General features: G+C 34.7%; 1 protein-coding gene across 1 annotated transcript in view; it reads left to right on the plus strand.

Annotated features, from left to right (window-relative positions):
- Positions 1–20308, plus strand: part of LOC118264408 (uncharacterized) — a 93764-nt gene extending 73456 nt beyond the window's left edge. Inside the window, exons 5-6 of the mRNA XM_050704945.1 lie at positions 11474–11705; positions 18287–20308. Of these exons, the coding sequence (XP_050560902.1) occupies positions 11474–11705; positions 18287–18384 (330 nt within the window). The 3' untranslated portion in view covers positions 18385–20308. The remainder of the gene's footprint in view (positions 1–11473; positions 11706–18286) is intronic.
- Positions 20309–20747: the final 439 nt, after the last annotated feature.

Consider the following 20747-nt stretch of genomic DNA (forward strand, 5'->3'; position numbering starts at 1 on the left):
GACTACTGAACCAAAATACTCCTTTCGCCATTAAAAAGCTTACTTTTCAAAAAGTTGCATAAAGTACTTTTATCCCGATATTTCTTCAGAATCGGGAGTCTTCAGTGAAACGTTCTAAATTCCACACGAGCGAAGCGGTAAGCGGTGAGCTAGTAGTACATAAGTATATATACAAGACTCCGTAGGACTTGAGTGTAACTAGCAACACGGGCGGAAAAAACGACTTACATTCGTGCTTACCTCTTATCGATTTTCAAATAAATATAGGTCTCAGTTCGTAAAAGCTGAGTTTACAGGTATAACCACCAGCGTGCTGTTTATTTTATTGGAAACCTATAACCGTTTGCGTTGAAACGCTGACGTCACCAACCGATGTCAGTGGATGGTGAAATATAACGTGGATTGTTGAAATTTTATCTTTACTACAGAGACGTTTTATTTCCGTCATCACCATTTTCAATAAAATCATCATTTTTATCATCCGATTTCGATTCGCGACCCCCGAGATTTTTGTACCAAACACGTTTACCTGTATGTAATGTCAATATTTCTACCTCATACATTTACCCAATGATGTCTACACGATATTTTTTCCATTATGTTATTGTTTTTCCTCAAACATTACCTGTCGCTCGGTCGTCGTGTCTTCATAATATATTAATAGCACATGTGGTGACAAAATGATTCATCAGACGAAGCATCAGTTGGAATACATTTATCAAACAAATTACTCGATCTATTCACGGCTCCAACGACCTGTTGTGCTAGAAATTATTTTAATTTCTCCACGCCATTGTTGAGCTAACGATTTTTCCTTTCAGAGTACGCTATCGGCGTCTACGTTCGCCTTTTGTCAGTCCGAACGCTCCAAAAGCCGGTTTATTTGATTTCGTATAAAAGAATTTGGTGATATATATTTTTAGAGGCAGGACTCCGTTAAAGAGAGGGCTCTCAACTGTGGTGAGATTTCGCTTCGAAAATGGAGCAGCGAAATGAAAGGTGATGTCGTCGTGATCTCGAGTGGGGTGTCGTCTCCAGTCTTGTATTGCAGGCGTTTTCAAATGTCTAACTTCATATTTTACATAATAGTCAGATGAATAGAACATTTTCTCTCATAAAATACGAGAAAAATATAATATTTTTTCTTACACTTACAATTTCAAATAGAAAAATTCTTAGACATTTATTCCTTAGTCTCGACACGCAATGCGATATTTCTTAAAACTCAAGACGAGTGGAAGTACAGTCGTGTCGTTACAAAGAAACACATCTATAACAAGCCTAAATGGCTCGTAAAAGTCTTACAAACGTCATTATACTCCATTCGTCTCCGAATTCTACGACTTGAGACAAAAAAACGTATTAACACATAACCAATTCTTGTCTCTTGTTATTAAGGTCCATTATCATTTAGCGGTGGTGGCCGCGACACGTGTAACCTTTCGCTTCAGTTTGTTTTATTTATGTAATAATATTATTTACTTGATATATAATTCACAATCTAATTTATGTTATTGATGGATCCTCGAAATTTTCCCGTCGCTACTTTGACGTTACTTAATTAACTAAAGAAACTTATTACAACGCTAACTTTCTTGCCAACACCAGGATATTTTTTATTATTGGAAAAGCCGCTCGTTGTGGTTTTGTTTCGTATAATCTTAAGTTCATCGGTTTATGTTTTCGAGTACACCTACATACAATTTCTATTTATGCCTTTTTATCTAAGTTATTTTTATATTATAACTTTCGTGAGACATACTAAATTAATTATTATGTTATTGGCTTACTCACGTAATTGTTTGACGAGGAACTCGACTAGTTTCAAGCCATGCTAGAGGCTCATATTCATGACCAACATTATGCGACACATGCACTGCTACAGATCCAGTGAAGATGAGCCTCAAGTATGGCTTGAAACTAGTTGAGGTCCTCATCAAATAATAACGTGAGTAAGCCGAATAAAATAATTATCCAGTTTCTTTTTTATTATTTTAATCGACTCTTTTAGTAAAATACGTTAAACAAAATCTAAGACTCCATTAACTTCCATCGGCTAGTATAACTGAGTTGATGCAGAGCTCGAAGTTCAAGTTATCTGTGATGGGAAACAATTAATTCTATAACTGAGGACGTTTGTAAACTTTGCGTTGTTTCTAATGGTATTATAAACAAATTAAATTGAGAAGTTGGGAACAAGTTGTACTTCTATGTTTGTTATCTTTGTTTTTAAAAGTTTGTCCCTATTCTTGGATGTTCTGTTGTGTCGCGGGTGCGTTTATAAACATACAAGTTTATATACACATGACACCTAAATCCGAAACAATAATTTATTGATTACACAAAGATTTGCTCCATGCGGGAATCGAACCCGCTACACGTTGCGCGGCAGCCGGCAGCTAAAATTGTGCTGCGAATTTTGATTGCAAAATTTCTTTACCTACGTTTTCTTTTTTTTTTCTGCACTATGAACATAAATTAAAGGATCTAAACAGGAGTCATAGCCAGTAAAAACAACGTTATTAGGATTTGTTGGTACCTTCTATTACAAGTTTTGGACCCAGTTTAGACTATTTACGACATCACCTAAGAAGTGTAAGAGCTAACTTTTAGTAAAACTGCTTTTTAGAAAATTGTATTGTTAATCAGGTGATTGGGTTTTTAGGTTTATAGGTTTTCTTAGTACCTATAAATATGAATGAGATTTATAATAATACTAAATAAAGTGGGTGTATGTAAGAAATACGTAGGTTTGAGAAATAAAATATAAAATAGAAGGTTTCTAAAGGATCACTCCTCTGTTAAGTAAGTTATATTTAGGAATATAATCTTCTTCGAATGCCTGCTTTCAAGTAACCATTTGCTTATTTTTTAAACAATGTCAATGTTGCTAGAAACAAAAAAAATCAAATTCCTCAAATCCTTAATTTTCTAATCACCAATAACCTCCAAAGGGCTGCCTACGCACTTGTCTTCTTTAGTGCTGAGAGTCCATTGCCGGTGATCCTACTACGCAATTCCAAAAAAAAAGACAAAACCATGTAACATGCAAACTTAACCAGAATACTAACTAAATCTAATAATAACTGCCAGTTAAAATATTAGATTATATTAAACTGCATGTTTAACTCCTGGTTTATGTTGTGTACAATCAAGTTAGGTCGACTAACTGAGTCTGGAGCTAGAACTAACATGGTTAGCCATCTATGTCCCAGCGATGTAAGAATATGAACACGCTGGAACTAGAGACTCAATTAAAAAAAATCTTAGCAGCATGGTTTTCGAAGTTATCTTGAAAGTGCCTGGTAAGATTATATAGTGATGTCATACATACATACAAACATAACCTCACGCTTGTCTCACATAGAGGTAGGCAGTGACAATACAACGCTAATTGCTACGAATCTGACATTCCTCTTTCATGTAGAGATGTCGTCATATACGGAATTATTGTCAATTTATCACTTAGGTTTATCTGTATTATTATAGATAAAGAAATAAACCATTAATTAATTATTAATTTGTGTCCAGCAAAGAATCGGTACCATTGATACACGCGTTTAACTCATTAAATCAACATTTTCATGCCAGGCTTGTAAAAGGCTTTTTCATTTCACACATACATACATACATATATAGGGCAGTGGAATGTTTTAATTCACACACCACTCCAATATCGAAATCCATCTCCATACAAGCCGACTCTTTATTTTAAAAGCTACAGAAAAATAAAACAGTATATTTGTAAAAACGTGGCGTGGTAGTTTATATAAAGCTGTCTACATTAATCGCTACAGTTGCGCAATGCACTCGCAGCTCCTCCATTTGTAATACAGTAAGTAGTTCACCAGCTAAGCACTCGCGAGTACCACACACACAATTTATCATTGTTGAAATTAAAACAGTAAGCTACGGTGTATCATCAATCTTCCAAAAGTAAGGATGTACAAACCGCACGCGCCGAAAGTCTTGACAGCCCGCCACAATGCAGAATAAATAACTCGTGCAATATAATCCAGTCCCCCCCCCCTCTCATCTCCCTTTGATTGAGGTCCCTCGTAAAATATTACATATCAGGGAGCTATATCATAAATTTTTATGCACGTCACATCTTCAGCCAATTTTTCGAGTCCAAATTCAAAGTGTATGTGTTTGTCGTTGATCGAAGGATAGAATTTGTTTAAATTACATGTGACGACCGCCGACTTTTTCGCCCGCGCACTGAATTTTGATACGCGGATTTTCGTCTCAAAGCGTGAGAATGACGAAGTCACTGAGAATGACAGCGCATCGATTTGTCACGATCTTTTCAAAGGTGATGTTAAAAGAGTGGAAAATATAGCTGAACATTTTTTTCTAAGATATTCTAAAAGAGGTGGTATATTTTTTTGGATGTTCGAAAGCCTCATCCGTCATCATTACATTGTATTTCGGGTTATTCATTTTGATATTATTATACGTCTACAGGTCGAAGGACGTCTGTAATATCAATATCAATAATTAACTCTGTCCCGGTGAACTTTGTCTAACCTTAGAACCAATCACTCATTTTTTTACCCTCTACATAGGTTATTGGTTTGTAATAAAACACATTATTTTCCAAATCACCAATTTATTTCCTTCACGATTTGTATTGTTCAACTTCACAATATTTAATATCGGTATACTTAATCACTAGTCAACTGTACTCTTTCGCGTTCCAACAACGACTGACTTTACATTAACATAATTCTAATCAAATAACATTTACCCACTGCACCCAGAAATGACAATACAATTATAAAATTGATTTCTTTACTTTTAATTAAATATTTTTGGATAAATCAAAGCAATCACGACAGGTTTATAAATAAGTAGGTAGTATAGTATACAAATATAAGTAACTATAAACACATGTTATTAAATACAAACCTAAATATCTATACTACTACAGAACTATAAAAAAATTGGAAACCTACAACCACAATTCCAAAATAAGAACCAAAAAACATTAGCAAACAAGACAAAAGGAATTAAGATTGTTTGTTTCTCAAACGACTTTCTGGAAATAGTACGAAGCAAAGAGGTTTCGTGACGTTTAAACAGTCTAAATGAAGTCTTATTTGCAACCTGTTCTTGTATAATTAATTTAATGAGAAACGAAAGCAACCGCTAGTTCATCTGTTACAGTTTTCAACAGAAATGGCTCGGATATTATAGTTGGCTGCATAAATCGTCAGCCCTGACGTGCTAAGTGCATTAGTTAAGAAAATATCAAGTGAAGCTACTCGTTTAATATAGTTAAACTGGAATGAAACGGGATTACTTCTGATTTATGCAGTATCTAATTAGCTTGGGCTATTAATGCAGATGTGTTTTACTATTTTGTGGTTTTGTAAAGTATAAATTAGAAGAATATATAGTCTGCTTACCCTACTATTAACCTTTACTTAAGTTTTCAAAAACTATCTATTACAAATTACAAATAAGTTGGCTGTTGCCACGTCCGACCCAGCAACCATTTACAAGCGGCCATGAATATTGAAAATCGCTATGAAAAGCTCGTGTTCCTATTTTGTACCGAGACAACCCTATCAGTCAGTGTAATATTAATAAAACAAGCAATCATCAAAAAATCTCATTAATTTTAGCGGCCTTTTGTTCGCAGTAAGGCGCGCCCCTATAAAGGAAATTAAACCTTAGTAGGAAAACGATATTGTTGAATTTACTTTATAAGCTATTCAGTAATAGCGAGATTGTGTTTAATTATTAAAATGAACTGAAAACAATTAGAATTACGACCGTTGATGACGGCTTGGCGAAATTAGTGTGCCGTCCATCGCTCCGAAAGTCATTACTTCGGAAATTCTTGCCTTTTTCGGCTCAGCGTCCAGTGAACTGGGAAAATAGGATTTTTTCTACCTTCCCTTAAAGAAGCTTAAGTAATTTTCGTAAAAGACCTTCCGTATCAGGATAGAAAAAACATTAGAGGGAATAAAGAAAATAACAAGTTTATTTTTGTATAGAACGCGATGCATAGAAATAGAAGCAGATATGTATATATAGGGAAATATTTTTGTATCCTGGCTTGTTCCCAACTGGGTTGAGGTCGGTGCCGAGTGTAAACCAAACGCGACAGAAATATGTGTACTATTTTATACGGAACCACTGCCATCTAACATCTAGAGCTATCCACGAGTCAAGCTAAACTTGCAGTTCCACCAATTTTCTACATTTATGATTTATAGCCGATTTGTGCTAACTGTACATATTTAAAATCACCTGTGACCTCTAAAACGTCAAATATAAAGGGTACAAATAAATTTAAGGGATCATACTTAGGTGGTTAAACTCGAAAGCTCCTTTAATTCAGTTCTTATCCTTTGGTTTATAAACAATCACCTTTTTAAAGCTACCTCAATTATAGAATTTCCTAACCAGGATAAACTGACTATGCAAACGTTCCATGCAATACTATATTTTGACAATGATGGACAATTTTGGCTGCACAGTTGGCGCGGTGGCTGAAAAATCGGCTTTCAGGTCTGGGTGTCATCTGTATGTTTGTAAACGCACACACAATACAAGGGAAAATCCTAATGTGAAACAAATAAAAAAAAAATGGTGAAGACCAACCAGATAACTATAATAATAGGTTGTTAACGAGAGTATACAAGAATAACAAATAGAAGAGTCAAGTGCACGCCCCCCCTTACACTAAACCTAAACGAGTCTCACGGACGTATAATTTGTGTGCGGACATGATCGTAAAATTACATAATTGAATCAAAGACGTCCGCGTCTCAACTTTACTCGGAGGTCAACACAAATTAACTGAGCCTAAGTGGATTATTGTGAGGTTTCCCAAATGTTATAATAAATATTTATGTCTGTTTGTTTGTTTCAGTGACACTCTTTCAGTTTTAGGTTATTTTTGTTAGGGCTACTAATGTGTTTGACTCGATGCACACTTAATTTTTTTAAATATGGGATTAAGGTAGACAAAACGTTACTTTATTTTAATGTCACATCTGATTAGAAATTATCAAGTTGATCATAGCATTAGAATCAAAACTTTTAACTTCAGATGGTTATGTTAAAAAGTAATGTAGATTTTTTATATAGTAACCTCACAAAATTATTTTACTTAAAACTGTAACCTAGAGAAACTAAATACTGAAAGAATCAAAGTATTTCTTTGTAGACCTGCAATTTCCAGTAGCCAAACTGAAGTATTTGAGTATCGCAAGCAAATAGTTACGGAGTAGGAAACGCCAGCGGATTTAACTAGTACTCCCCGAGCTATAGCCGCTCACAATGTCTAACTTTACTGCTAACTAAGCTAAACGATTTATTCGTATTGCTTACTGTATATTGGTGTATCTTGTTCTAATATAATGTTGTACTTGTTTCATAGTACAAAGCAAATAATGTAGAATATGAGTTGGATACGTCTATTCTTATGTTGCTCCATGTTCGAAGAAATTTTCATTTTTAACTCCTATTGATCCGGAGCTGCAAACTACCTAACGCGTTTACCGGGGCTCCGGCTCAAAAAGTAGGAGTGGATTTTAGTCAGTAAGAGTCTGACATTCCTTCTCGCCTCGTCCAAAGCGGGAGAAGTCATTGAATGATTTTCCTCCCTCAAAAAAAAACTTCTATTGATTTCTGTGAGTCTAGTTAACCTATACTTTGTGATTCAAGAGCTAAAGTGTTATTTTGGAGTTATATAATGTAAGGAATCGGATCAGTGGATTAATTATTCAATCCTTCGTGCTAAGCCTTCAAGGATGGTGCATAACCGTTAAAAATAATTACCAATTAACAGCAAAATTGCCATTAATTTAATAAACCATTAACCATAAAATAAGGTTTCCATTAAAACAAACACATTTGACCTTGAACTGTGTACACAGACTTTACATAATCGATGGAATATCAATACTAAGGGCCTTACTTTCCATTCAAAGGTACTTTCTTTAGTTATTTCATCATTACATTTGAATAAAAGTTGTGAGGGTATCGGAATCAGATTAGTAGTGGCTGTGAGCTCGGCAGGGACCCAGCCAGCCCGGGTCCAACCGGATCCATTCCTCACGAATGCTATCGGATCCGATAGGACAGACAGACGGACCCTAAGTAATAGATAGCAGTTAAAAAAGTCCAACTTCATTAGTATAATGTGACGGGTTTTATCCGCTTAATGGGATGAGTTGATTTATTAGACAGGAGAAATGTGGATTTCATTTTATACATTTTGTAGCTATTTTCTTAATTTAATTTGGATTTGAATTTGTATGTTAATGTTTAAATGATTTGATTTTGTGTAGGATAGGCTCTAAATGGGATTTAGTTTAGTATAAATTGATAGAATTTTTTGATAAAAAATCCCTGATTGTCCCTGGAGATTAAGGCATTACGCAAATTAATATACACAAAGTATTCCAAGTATTCTCTATACATCAAAATACAAACCTTTTATCGATCTCATCAAACAACATCTGCTGTGCCTACACAAGTCCAACTCGACACGTTCACGAGTTGTCCTACAAAGTGACTCGATGTATGGATCACATTATTTGCATATAACACGGTACGGCCGCGGAATACAGACCACTTCCTAAGAGCCGGCGACGTTACCCGACTTACAAACATTTTTCTTCTATTAAACAGTTGACTTTTGAAGGCACTTGTTACCTACATTTCGGCCTCTTTTTGAGGAAAAACTCTTAGCCTTAATTTACCCCTTTCGAGTACTCGTAGATAGGGCAAATTGAGCCTTTAAGACCTTTCGAAGTGTACTTAAAAGCCTTTTCTGTATCAATTTTTTTGGTTGTTTCTACGATTTTTGCTCTCGATGTCTGAATTAGTTTATTTATAATTACCTAAGAGATTGGTTTTCATAGAAAGAACTATTTCCCAGATTCGAAGAACTGGATTTTTTACATAAAAAACTGAATTTATGTTTTCTTTTTATACAATTTCTGTTTCAACTAGTAATTGGTTGTTGATTCGCAGTATAGCTATATGTAGCTATAGTGATATGTTTAAGTATTGAAATTTGTATGTCTACTGGGTAAGTGTGTGCTATTATATAAAGTGTAAGTACTACTTCTTTCTTCTCCTTTAGTAGAAATAGCCATAAGGTATTCTAAAATTATAACTGAATAATATTATTTCATATTTCGTAATTACACAACAAAGTACCTATTTTCAATTCTCATAAATTAATATTTACGATTCAAAGAAAATATACTTTAATATCAGATAATGATAAAGTAGGTTCTAAAGAAAATAAGTTTCGTAAGTAAGTATTAACGTGTTCTAGATGTAATGTTATTTCAAGTTCGTATATTTTTAGGAAATAATTTGTTGGCAACACGCGATTTTGAGTTCTTTTTACAGTCTACTTTATATTGATTCAGTAACTGTTCTAACACTTATTTTTGTCTCAATTAGCAAAGTATAGAGAAAAGGAAATTGTATTAATTTCAGCGGTTTTACCCGCGTTCCCGAGGTTAAGTATCCTATCTCCTAAATCAGCTCTGTCTACCAAACTTCATCAAAATCCGTTCAGTATTTTCAACGTGATTGACGGACAAACATCGATACATACATACACACCCTTCACATTTATAATAGTAGTGTGATAGTGTGATTGTACCAATCTAATAATAATACCAAAATAATACAATATCTATAATTCCTTAGCACTAATTAATGATATTTAATATTATGTTTGATATTTTGGACAAAACTAAATCTGTAATATGATTCTCTCTCCAACGTATCAAGTTTCAGTACAGTCTATCATAGCGTTACATCTTTTGCTCCCCGAATAGCTAAGCAAAGCTTGTACAATGTACGTGTACAACGTATCACTTAACATAAACGTCATAATTTTTATTATATTGATTATTCTAAAATCAAAATGTCGTGGTGGCCCAGAGGTTTAAGACACCCGCTTCTCATACATGAGAGTGCGGGTTTGAAACCTACCAACGGCAAGTACCAATGTGACGTTTTCCGAGTTATATGTACTTTCTAAGATTATTTAAACACCACTGACAAACGGTGAAGAGAAACAGCGTGAGGAAACCTGGGCTTATAATTTCTAATTATAAGTTTAAAATCGCCAACCCCCATTGAGCAAGCGTGGCAATTAATGTTCAAACTTCTGACTGAGAAAAAGCCTCTGGACAGCAGTGGCCACTTATAGACTGAAGATGTGTCTTGTAGCCACTCAACCAAGGAGGCAGTAGTAACTATCTAGTTTCCTCAATCTCAGATAATGCAATCTCTACAAAGGATAATGGTCATATGAAATTCCTTCCACATATGACTGTGTGGGCATTATTATGTCGCTCTATATACAGTTGTAGCCTTTACAGATTAGTCTGGCGATTTGCTTTGTGACAAGAAGTCTTATACTGCACAAGAGAAGATTAGCATTTGATCTCACTTCACGGAAAAGACATTCAAATGAGGTTTTATGGTTGTAGCTTGGCTTTTCTGTCGTTCTTAGAAAATATGATGCTATAAATAGAACTGGTAGATACACGCGTATATATTATGTGTAATATTCTGGTTGCGACTTTATTTACCAAAACATAAATTAGATTCCTAAGAATTTCCCCATCTACAGTTCTATAAATAGATAAATAAAGAATTCTTGTGAAGTATCTGTGAGTTGATATTATACAAAAAAGACTAAATAATATCCTCATTTCTGATAGTCGGAAAGCGACATTCTAGGAATAAGAAAAAAGTTGACAAACAATGAAATATACTCAGAAGTTAAGTTAATAAATCATTGTACTTATACAAGTCTGGTAGAAAAAAACATTTGGAAAAAAAAACTACAACACAATAAGATAATTCAATCAATCGTATCTCGAAAAATAGTGAATGCGGGTCAGAAATTTGCTCCCGAAGTTTGTGGCTCGAGCGAAAGTTTTAAGAGATGAAATTGCCCGTAAGTGCACAGTTTGCCGACAAACAGACACAAAGACAAAGTTTCTGTATTCGTCGACAACAATAATAGCAAACTATTGTGGCATCGATGAAGCATTTCTAAAGGAAAAGGTTTTGTGGGAGGATTTTTATGAATTTATAAGTGCTAGCTCAAGTTCTGTAAGTTAGTGGAAACTTGGCTGGATTAAGTGCACTCTTTGTAAGTTAGATGGAACTCAGCATACTGGGGCGGAGTTTGTGTCGTTTTAAAATAAGTTATGCTCTTGATTTTTAGTATCGTTCAAGAGTGAAACTCAAACATTATAACTTCACGCCTTTTATCCCTGAACGGGTAGGCAGAGGTGCACATTATGGCACGTAATATCATAATAATGTCAATGTACAATGTAGTGTTCACCAGTTATATTATAAGCCCCATGTAATACAGGGTGACTCAAATATTTAACATATTAATCCGATATCTATATTCGTATGAGATTACTTATCACTTGATTATTTATATTTTCCCATTCTCCACCAGGATCCACTAATAACACCAGACACGGTGGTGTCTGGCGCTGACGGGGACGGTCTCCGCGCATCATGGCGGACGCTGCACGTGTACCCAGACGACTACCCGACACACCGCGGGTACCTGGCGCTGCGGTGCCGCGCCACGATAGCGACGCGGCCGCCCCACGTGCGCAGCATGTCTGTGCGGCTGTACGTCGCCGCCAGGCCACATATATCTTCTTATATGTTTAGTAAAAATAGTAAGTATTGATATCCTCCACATACATTACACATTGTCACACTCACTAGTCTCCAATTAGGATAGTCAAATGGCACGATTCTACATAGTCTACTCTTTCACGTCATCCACATTATCAATCTCTTCATACATAGCATAGTGAAGAAATACCAAACATAATTTAGAAATGAATTCAGCAAACAACTTTTTCAATTAAAAGAAGAAGAAAAAGCCAGTTAAAAGAGCACAGATATCGGAATTGTACAGGAAATATGACTAAAACCTCGAGCTGTATTTTTTCAAAAATATTCGAGCTGTATTTTAAGATGATCAGCTATGTAAACGTTGCTGCAACAGAGAATACGAACCAAAATTCCAGTTCTCAGCACTAGCTCACGTACTAACTACACAAACAAAGCAATGAAAGCTAAGCTAGTTAATTATACACATTGCTAGAGTAAGGCAAGGTAGCGTTACACGTGTTCTTATTAGGTCTTTCGCCGTTACACCCTCTGTTCAACATAAAGGAAAATCATTAAATATTCCTAGCTCAGCTTTGATGCTTGTTTTATACCTACCTACATAATTATGCTAATATTCCATTAATTACCTCATTTTGTACTAACTAAGTAATGGTTTAAGCGTTTGTTTCACCACCTTTATATAGGTGCCCGATACATTTATGTGATAATGCAAATAAATTACGTTTTTAATTCAAAATTATTCGATACATTGTGAAACAAAGTCCTAAGTCTCGTATCAACTGCGCAACATTTGATACGCAACATGCTACGGCAACATGTCGCTAAAGAATCTAGTGTTGCGTGTCACATTATCTCTTCATAACATTTTGATGCTCAACAGCATGTTGCACCGAAACGCGACGCGTGTCATGTTGCGCGTCAATTACTGGCAACGTTGCACGATGTTCTATGTTTTGTTGCCTAGTGAATAAAAGGATATACGCTATTATTTGGCGTGTTGGTTAGTATTCGGAAACAAAAAAATATGTTAGTGAAATATGGTGTACGTGTAGTGCACTTCACTAAATCAGTGCATAGATGCATGACTGCGACAGATGGATAAATTCATAGTGTTTTATGTTTTGTTTGTAATAAATTTTAGAAACATTTTAATATACAAAACTATGGGACTTTCATAAATTCAACTGAATAGTGCAGTTGTTAATAAATAAATACTGCATCATTTAAATTTGCACCAAGTCAGACTAATGATAGTTTCAATAAGTAAAGATAGTTTACCTGCACAGTTGGTACGGGGTAAGCGGCTGTCACGCAAATTGTAGCGGGTTTGATTCCTGCACGGAGCAACTCTTTGTGTAATCCACAAATATGTAGTTGTTTCGAGCCCGGGTGTCATGAACTAGTATGTTTGTACACGCACCCACGACACAGGAGAAAATCCTAGAGTGGGGCAACGATAAGATAAAAAAAAAAAAAAAAAAAAAAAAAACCTGGATTTTTCAAATTTGCACCGAATAAGAATAATGATAGTTTCAATAATTTTGCTATTATGATGATTGTCAATTGCCAAAGAGGACTGTTTGCCTAATTGTGAGTTTGGCAAAGTGATGGACGCACCGGTGGATAAAAAAATTACAAATAATTTAGCTCCCACTGCAATAGACCTGAGATAGCTCTCTATGCAAGTGACAGCATACATCAGACTGAACAAAAATGTCCACTGCTTTGTAGTGCAGTGACGAGTGACGTCACATGTCGTTGGGCACCACTACCCATCCTGTCAACTGCACTGATGCAGTTTTACATACATACGTACTTGTAGGTACATATATTTTGTTTGTAACTGTGTGTTTATTTGTTTCGTATAGAGAAGAGAGGGGCTAGTTGTCTCTAAAATTAGTTATTACAGAAGTCATATTATGTAATAGGCAAATTCGGTTGAATTAGGTCCTGAGCACGTGGTATAGCAATGATACCGAACATTTATTAGAGTCAAAGAATCGGTTTCGAAAGAGAGGTGCTTTACGATTCTTCGTCGCCGATCGATAAACAATTGGTCGGCCACGTTTATTTTATGAATTCCTGGTAACAGTCCGTTGCTATACACCGGATTATATTACAAAACCCGTGTTACTAATGAGAATTCCAAAAAATCAGGGATCCTAATAATATATTTTTCGAAAAGGAGATCTCAGAGCCAGTAGCAGCGGTAGTGATCATTTATTTGCCCATAAAGCAGTTATTATGATAAAGTTCCTATTTGTCTAAAGTTCGTAATTTCAACCTGGATTATAAGAAAAGTTAGTTCTTTCCTCTAAATCCGAGTTTTATCCAAAGGTGGCGCTAAAATGACCTAAAAAGCAGAAGATTATTTTTTTAATTTAAATATTTGCGACTTAAAAATCTCGTTTAGGAAAGAGGCTTGCTCTAAGGAATCCTCAAGTATTTCGTGCTCTTTGAGGTATTAGGAAAATAATGGAATTTTCATAAAAAAGTAAACATTGGAAGTATTTAGAGTTGACTTGAAATAGCCATTTTGTTTATGCCTTATTTTCTTTTTTTTTCGTTCAACGTAACAAATGGCTTAAAAGTTTTGATGAAAATGTTGTTCTTATTATATAGTTTGCTTTTTATAAGATATCGAACAAAAAGGTTGATACATACATATCAAAGTAATGTACTTACCGTATTGTAAAGAAATGCATATTAATTACCGTAACTGGTTTTATTGAAATTACCAAATCCAAAAATAAACGTCGAATTTGAAATTTGCCACTCAGACTCACCACCTAAGATTTTTTTTGTCAATCAGACTTCAAATTAAGTATTTTCATTTAAATAAAATCAAATGTATATACATTTTGATTAATCAAGCAACGCCGAAACACACAAATAGTGCGCAACACATACAGGTAAAACTAAGAACCTCACTATTCTTAATTTAGTCAATTAAAATAAGTCATAGTAAGACAAAATATGAATTTATGAAACGATTAACATTAGCAGGCTATATCACTACGGTACTTAATATTTCCATAACTAAACTGCAATAATATCTAAATGTGTCATTACGTACAAAACGTGGGCGGATCTACATTTGCCGGTGAATTAATTACTATTGACATAATATGTACCTATAACAGGTCTTACTGAATATTAAACATTAATGTCTAGACAACGTTTTTGTAAAGAGAATTAGACAAGGCTCAAATACAAATAGAATGCGGTTAAGTAAGCAATTTTAAGTTGCTTTTCCTCCAGAGATGTGCTATGTAGCTATACTGCAAGGATGTAATAGCTAAGCTGTGAAACTATGTGACCGTTTCCACTAATACTAAGCTATGTAGCTGTGCGAGGAAGATGCGCAGTTCGAGTATACGATGTATCGATAGTAGGAAAACCATCCATAGCACATATCCATAGCACGCATCCATAAAAACATATCTTAGTTGCGTCCGTTTCCACCAGTGCAAAGCTATGTGTAGCAATGAATATGATTGGTGGAAGCCAAACGCATCATAGCACATTTCTGATGAAAAAGCACTCTAAGTAAAAGATTTGATTTCTTGATTGCCGAAATATTGTTGCTTGCTTATTCCCAGCTGATAAAGTATAATAAAATTATGTAATAATATGATTTAATTATAATATTATCTTTACTGTTCCCAAAATATTCCCAGAAGTCTGTACACCGTATAATAACCAATTTAAATTATAATTTACCTCTCATAAACACACGCATGTAATATACATGCCTTAACATATTAAATCCCACCTAAAATAATGTTTATTCCACGTACCTACATTTTGAGCTATCTAAATCAGTTTTAAGACCTACCCTTTCAAAATTTTACGGCTACATTAGCAAATCCGCATAGGTGTATTTACTGAGTTTTTATGGGATTCCTTCGCACACGGAATGCCTATGTTATGGCCCATAAAACTACACTCCCCGGTGACAGACGAATATAAAATGGAAAAGTTTCACAAATGTAATTATCAAGTTGCAAAAATCGTGTTTACCAACCGTTATGTCATGTCATGGGAGGCATACACGCAGAAGGTGAACTCCACGCAATGTGTTTAGTGTCAATAAAGTGCTTCGTAATGTATTATGTAATGTTACTGGGTTATTAGCTAAAATCTGTTTGGTGAAGTTGGTAATTTTCCACGTGATGTGGGTTCAAATTGAAAATTTTTATAATTGGTTTTCTGTTTGGTCGTAAACTATTGGATTTTCTGTGTTCTACCTTTGGTTCTTATGTAGGTATTTGAATAAGCCACAAAATTCTAAATGTTGTTAACAACAGCATAGAAATCTGAACGTATATATTCTTACGCTATTAATTTACTCATTCATACTAAAACATTCATTACGTTATGTTCAAAGTCCAAAAATAATAAGACAATCAATTCTTACGTACGAAGCAACAACAAGACGTTGTTTGAACAACACATACAACAACATACCACAACAAACATACCTTCTGCGATATCTTGCGGAGTTCTTTCGAATTTGTTATGTAAATGAGTTGGGGTTCCGTTCCGGATCGTGACGTATCTGCTGTATATGACGTGCGCCATATATATCGTTGTATTATTAAGTTTAATTTTCGACATATATAAGGAAAACTCACGCTTTATTAACTTGGGAACGCGGGATCCCAAATTGTGTTTATTTTCTTCATGCCTCTCATGGTTTTATAATCAATGTTTGGATAATATATCGGTTTTGTATCCCCTTGTATACCGTTGCATTAGAATATCCTCTACAAGTGGGTGGTACTTAAGTATGCGTCGGGCACACGGCCCGGAATTCGGACCCCTTATCACTTCGCTGACTGGCTAATACTTTTACCGCGGCACGATCTAATTTTACCTTTTTACCAAAACGTTACGGGAGGAAAAATAGCCGAATATTTCTACGGTATTTCAGTGACTTGGAAAGTAAAAATTGAGGTTAAGAATAGTGAAGGTTGTGGCTTTTGTATTGATACTTTAATACGTGAGGAGGACAATTTTGTTTTTTTTTTTTAATTGCATGCTACTCCGCTTCTGTTCCTTGTTATTAAATAATGGAATGGACAAGAAACACTATTCAAAAATACCATTAATTGTATAGCGTTACCTATAAATTAATATATTTTGTCTACTAGTAAAACATTTAACGAATACTACCAATCCATAAAACCCATCATTGATGATTTGAAGACGACTTTTAATAAAAGCTAGGCTTAGGCTTTTTAAGGCTTTAATAATAGTATGACATTTTTGTAATTGATTCAAATGCTCAAGATTAAATTCGCAGGATGTGATTCCCTGTAATAGAAGGATTACTAGACTTTCACGATGTACAGCAAATTATATTTTGGCATGTAAATATAGTAAGTAAGTTGAGTATCCTTTGTTGGGAGTCCAAATTAACAAAATAAAAGCACAAATTACAAAAAGAAAAACAAACAACTCTTAAATATTATTTAAGAGCCAATTGCAAACAATTCACTAAAGGCACTTGATACAAAACTCCAAAGATTTCATCGGGAAATTAGGCCTCACAATATTGGCACCGTTTTGTTAAAAAAAATAACAATCGCACGATAGTTGGCATCGTTCCCGAAAGGGAAAATTGATAAGCTTCCGCCATTTTATCGGTTCAGTGATCGTCTATTCAATTAGCATTATTCCAAAGGACAGTTGCACGTCATTATTGCAGGTCTTTGTGTAGACAGCGCGTTGCAAATTGCAACTAAATTGCACATGCAAATTGTCACACGTGCTTTACCAACTAACTAGTGCAGTGTTTTCTTTTATATATTTGATGGGTCGACGTTTGGCCGCTTTCTCGTCTGGTGGTAAGTGATGATGCGACCTACGATGAAGCACGTCTGCCCATGAGCAACCTATTCTCTCGGGGTTCGAAGACTTGTGTTTCTATTAATTAATCCGAAAACTTTTGAGACCGATTACTACAAACTTTAAATTAATAATTTAATTCGTTATGTAGCGTTCCTAATGTTCTTTTGTATTATTACTATTTCTGGGTTCTCTTTTTGATACTCGAAAACGTCATTGTTCTAGGTATTATTATGAAATTCGAATCTGTTCAATAGGGTGGTGTTAGGTAACTAATGTCCGTCTTGCAGATTATTTAAAAATATCAGACACGTATTTTGTATTTTCTTACTAAAAGAAATACTTTTGAACATATATCGATTTAAAATATTGCGTAACAACACTTCTAGGTACATTTTATATATAGAAATAACGCATTTGCTCCAACTCCTAAACTTTGATTCGTTTTATCTTAGTATTGTTAAAAAATACGTGTCTAATATATTTTCATTTCCTAACTGACGAACTAAATAGATTTTGAATTTTCATAACCCGCCATCATCCCTATTGGTAATATAATTGGCACCCTGCATTTAACCCTCCAATATCATCTAGTATTAAATAACCAATACCAATACGTACACACACACACACATATACAAATCCAAGCTACATTGAAACACTAATTAAGCCACAAAACATAACAAAAGCAAGCAGACAGACAAACAAACAAGCACCAACAAGCACTTGATCAGACAATGGTATACATACTCCCCTTTCTCCCCAGATGCAGTACCGAGCAGTAGTTCCCGACTGCGGGTGGAAACGGCATTATGGACGTTGTTATTTTTAGTGAGAAGACAAGTGCCTTCGCTAGTCAAGTAACTAGTGTATTGTGACATACAGACAGACAAACGGAGCTGTGAGTGTTATGTGTTAAGTTGCTGAGTTGTGGGTATGTCTGCGTTCAAAGAATTGTGTAGCTAGCAATAGTGTTAACGGTTACTTATTGGGTTTAATCAAGAGATATTTTGTATTAAGATTGTAATTTGAAATGTTTGTTTTTGTGTTTCTTGTTAGAAAACTGGCCTTAGTTTGGATTTTATACGAAACTAGCGGACCCGACAGACGTTGTCCTGTCTACACGTCTTTAATTTGAAATTTTAAACTTTTTTTAATAAGCTAAAACATTCTGGACCTTTTTGATGAAAATTGTTATTCAAATGTTATAACAATATCTAACGTCATTCATATTTGACACTGCGATGGTAGCGCCGTCTGTCGGATTCAATGTAAAACATTCCAAAATCAACAACTACTGATAAATTAAAAAATAATCAAAAAATCATTGTCCAGCGGACAAAATTGTGAATCTAAACCATTCTCAGATCCCCTTGAACACACACAAAAAAATTCATCAAAATCGGTCCAGTCGTTTAAGAGAAGTTCAGTGACATACACACTTACAGAAGAATTGTATATATACGAAATAGATGATATATGTAATGGATTTATGGATTTTTTTACGTTACCCCACAATACAATTCAACAACAGCACGATTGGCGCGGTTGCTGGGCAACTGGCTGCCGTGCAACGTGTAGCGGGTACGATTCCCGCACGGAGCAACTCTTTGTGTGATCTACAAATTGTTGTTTCGGGTCTGGATGTCATGTGTATGTGAACTTGTATGTTTGTAAACGCACCCACGACACAGGACAAAATCCAAGTGTGGGACAACGTTTTATAAAAAAAATGTTTTTCAATCGTGTGAGTGTTTACAAATACAACCACATTCATACAAAATTACATTTAGTTGTAAATGAGTGTCAATTCCGTGCTGGTACTGATTCTGTTAAACGTCACAAAATTGCAAACTGCTTAATTTAAATAACAACACGTCAATAGAAAGTTAGTTAAGTAATAATACTTCGTCAACAATAGTGTCGCGAGGCGATAGTAAGTTTAAATCCAACCCAATTAAGCTGCTGCGGTTAACCTACTCAAACATATTCAAATTAATAAGAAGGGTTGCTTAACTAGCTTAGTAATTCACACAATACCAAGCCTTACAACTTTGTAATTAATTAACCAAAGGATTTATACATCACTTACCATTTTAACCTAAAAAATATACGAATTCTGTGAACCGTAAAAAATGTTTTAACAAAGCTTAACGCTAAACGATTCGCCCTTGCCCCTTTTCCAAATAAAAAATCCATCTATTCCATTTTCGAAATAAAAAAGAACAATTGAAATTAAAGCCAGTACTCGCGCACTCCGACCTAATACTGAAAAAAAAAGAAATGTAAATATAATCTATGAACGCAGACATTCCTACCATAAAGGTTATAATGTAAAAAAGTTATTTATATTCTGCTGTGAAATCTGTTATAGTATGTAAAGAAATAATATATTTTCATGAGGCTAAAAGTACACGTAATTAATCTGTTTCTAATGAGCACGCGAACTCTAACATTCTAAATTAGATAAAATACATGAATATATCAAGCCCTTTGCTCAATTGTTATTTATTATTAATTGATTTCAGGTTAGCACTGCTTTCATTTTAATAGGCGTTATTTACTATAAATACTGCACATTGTTAAAGCTAATTTAAGGTAAGCGTCCACAGGCCCACATCGTACGCATTCCGTATGACGTCATCAGTACGCATCGCATGTAGGCATTGCTGATGATGCGATCCGCACGATGCGGATCAGTGGACGCAGTTGTATGAGTTTCTATACAAGACAAACTAAAATTCGTTGCGTACGATGCGAGCCTGTGGACGCTTACCTTTAGGTACTTATTTCTACAGAGTATCTTATTTTATTTTCATGAAATAATTGATGTTTAAACATGATTATTATTATTTTATCCGATGATACGTTTGAAGATAATGTCAATCGAAAATACTTTAACTGTCAGTATGGAACGATAATTTCTTTATTTATTTTAATACAAATAGAAAGACAATATTACTTTCTTCACATTTAAATACATAACTTTATCTTCATAGTTTAAAACTTCTACATGATTTGTTTTAAAACATGTATTACTTATTTTATTCTACTTTATATGCAAGTTAAGCAAAGAAAATAACATGGTTGCCGTATAATTCCCATCGTGTTCCATTCCATGCAAGGAAATGCCCATAATTATTGTGAACTCATATGTTATGATACTGTTACCCGGATAAGTTGCCAAGCCACATAAAATGTACAACCATACGTACATACATACATAT

Source organism: Spodoptera frugiperda, chromosome 26 (genome assembly GCF_023101765.2).
Source record: "Spodoptera frugiperda isolate SF20-4 chromosome 26, AGI-APGP_CSIRO_Sfru_2.0, whole genome shotgun sequence".
NCBI classification, from domain to species: domain Eukaryota; kingdom Metazoa; phylum Arthropoda; class Insecta; order Lepidoptera; family Noctuidae; genus Spodoptera; species Spodoptera frugiperda.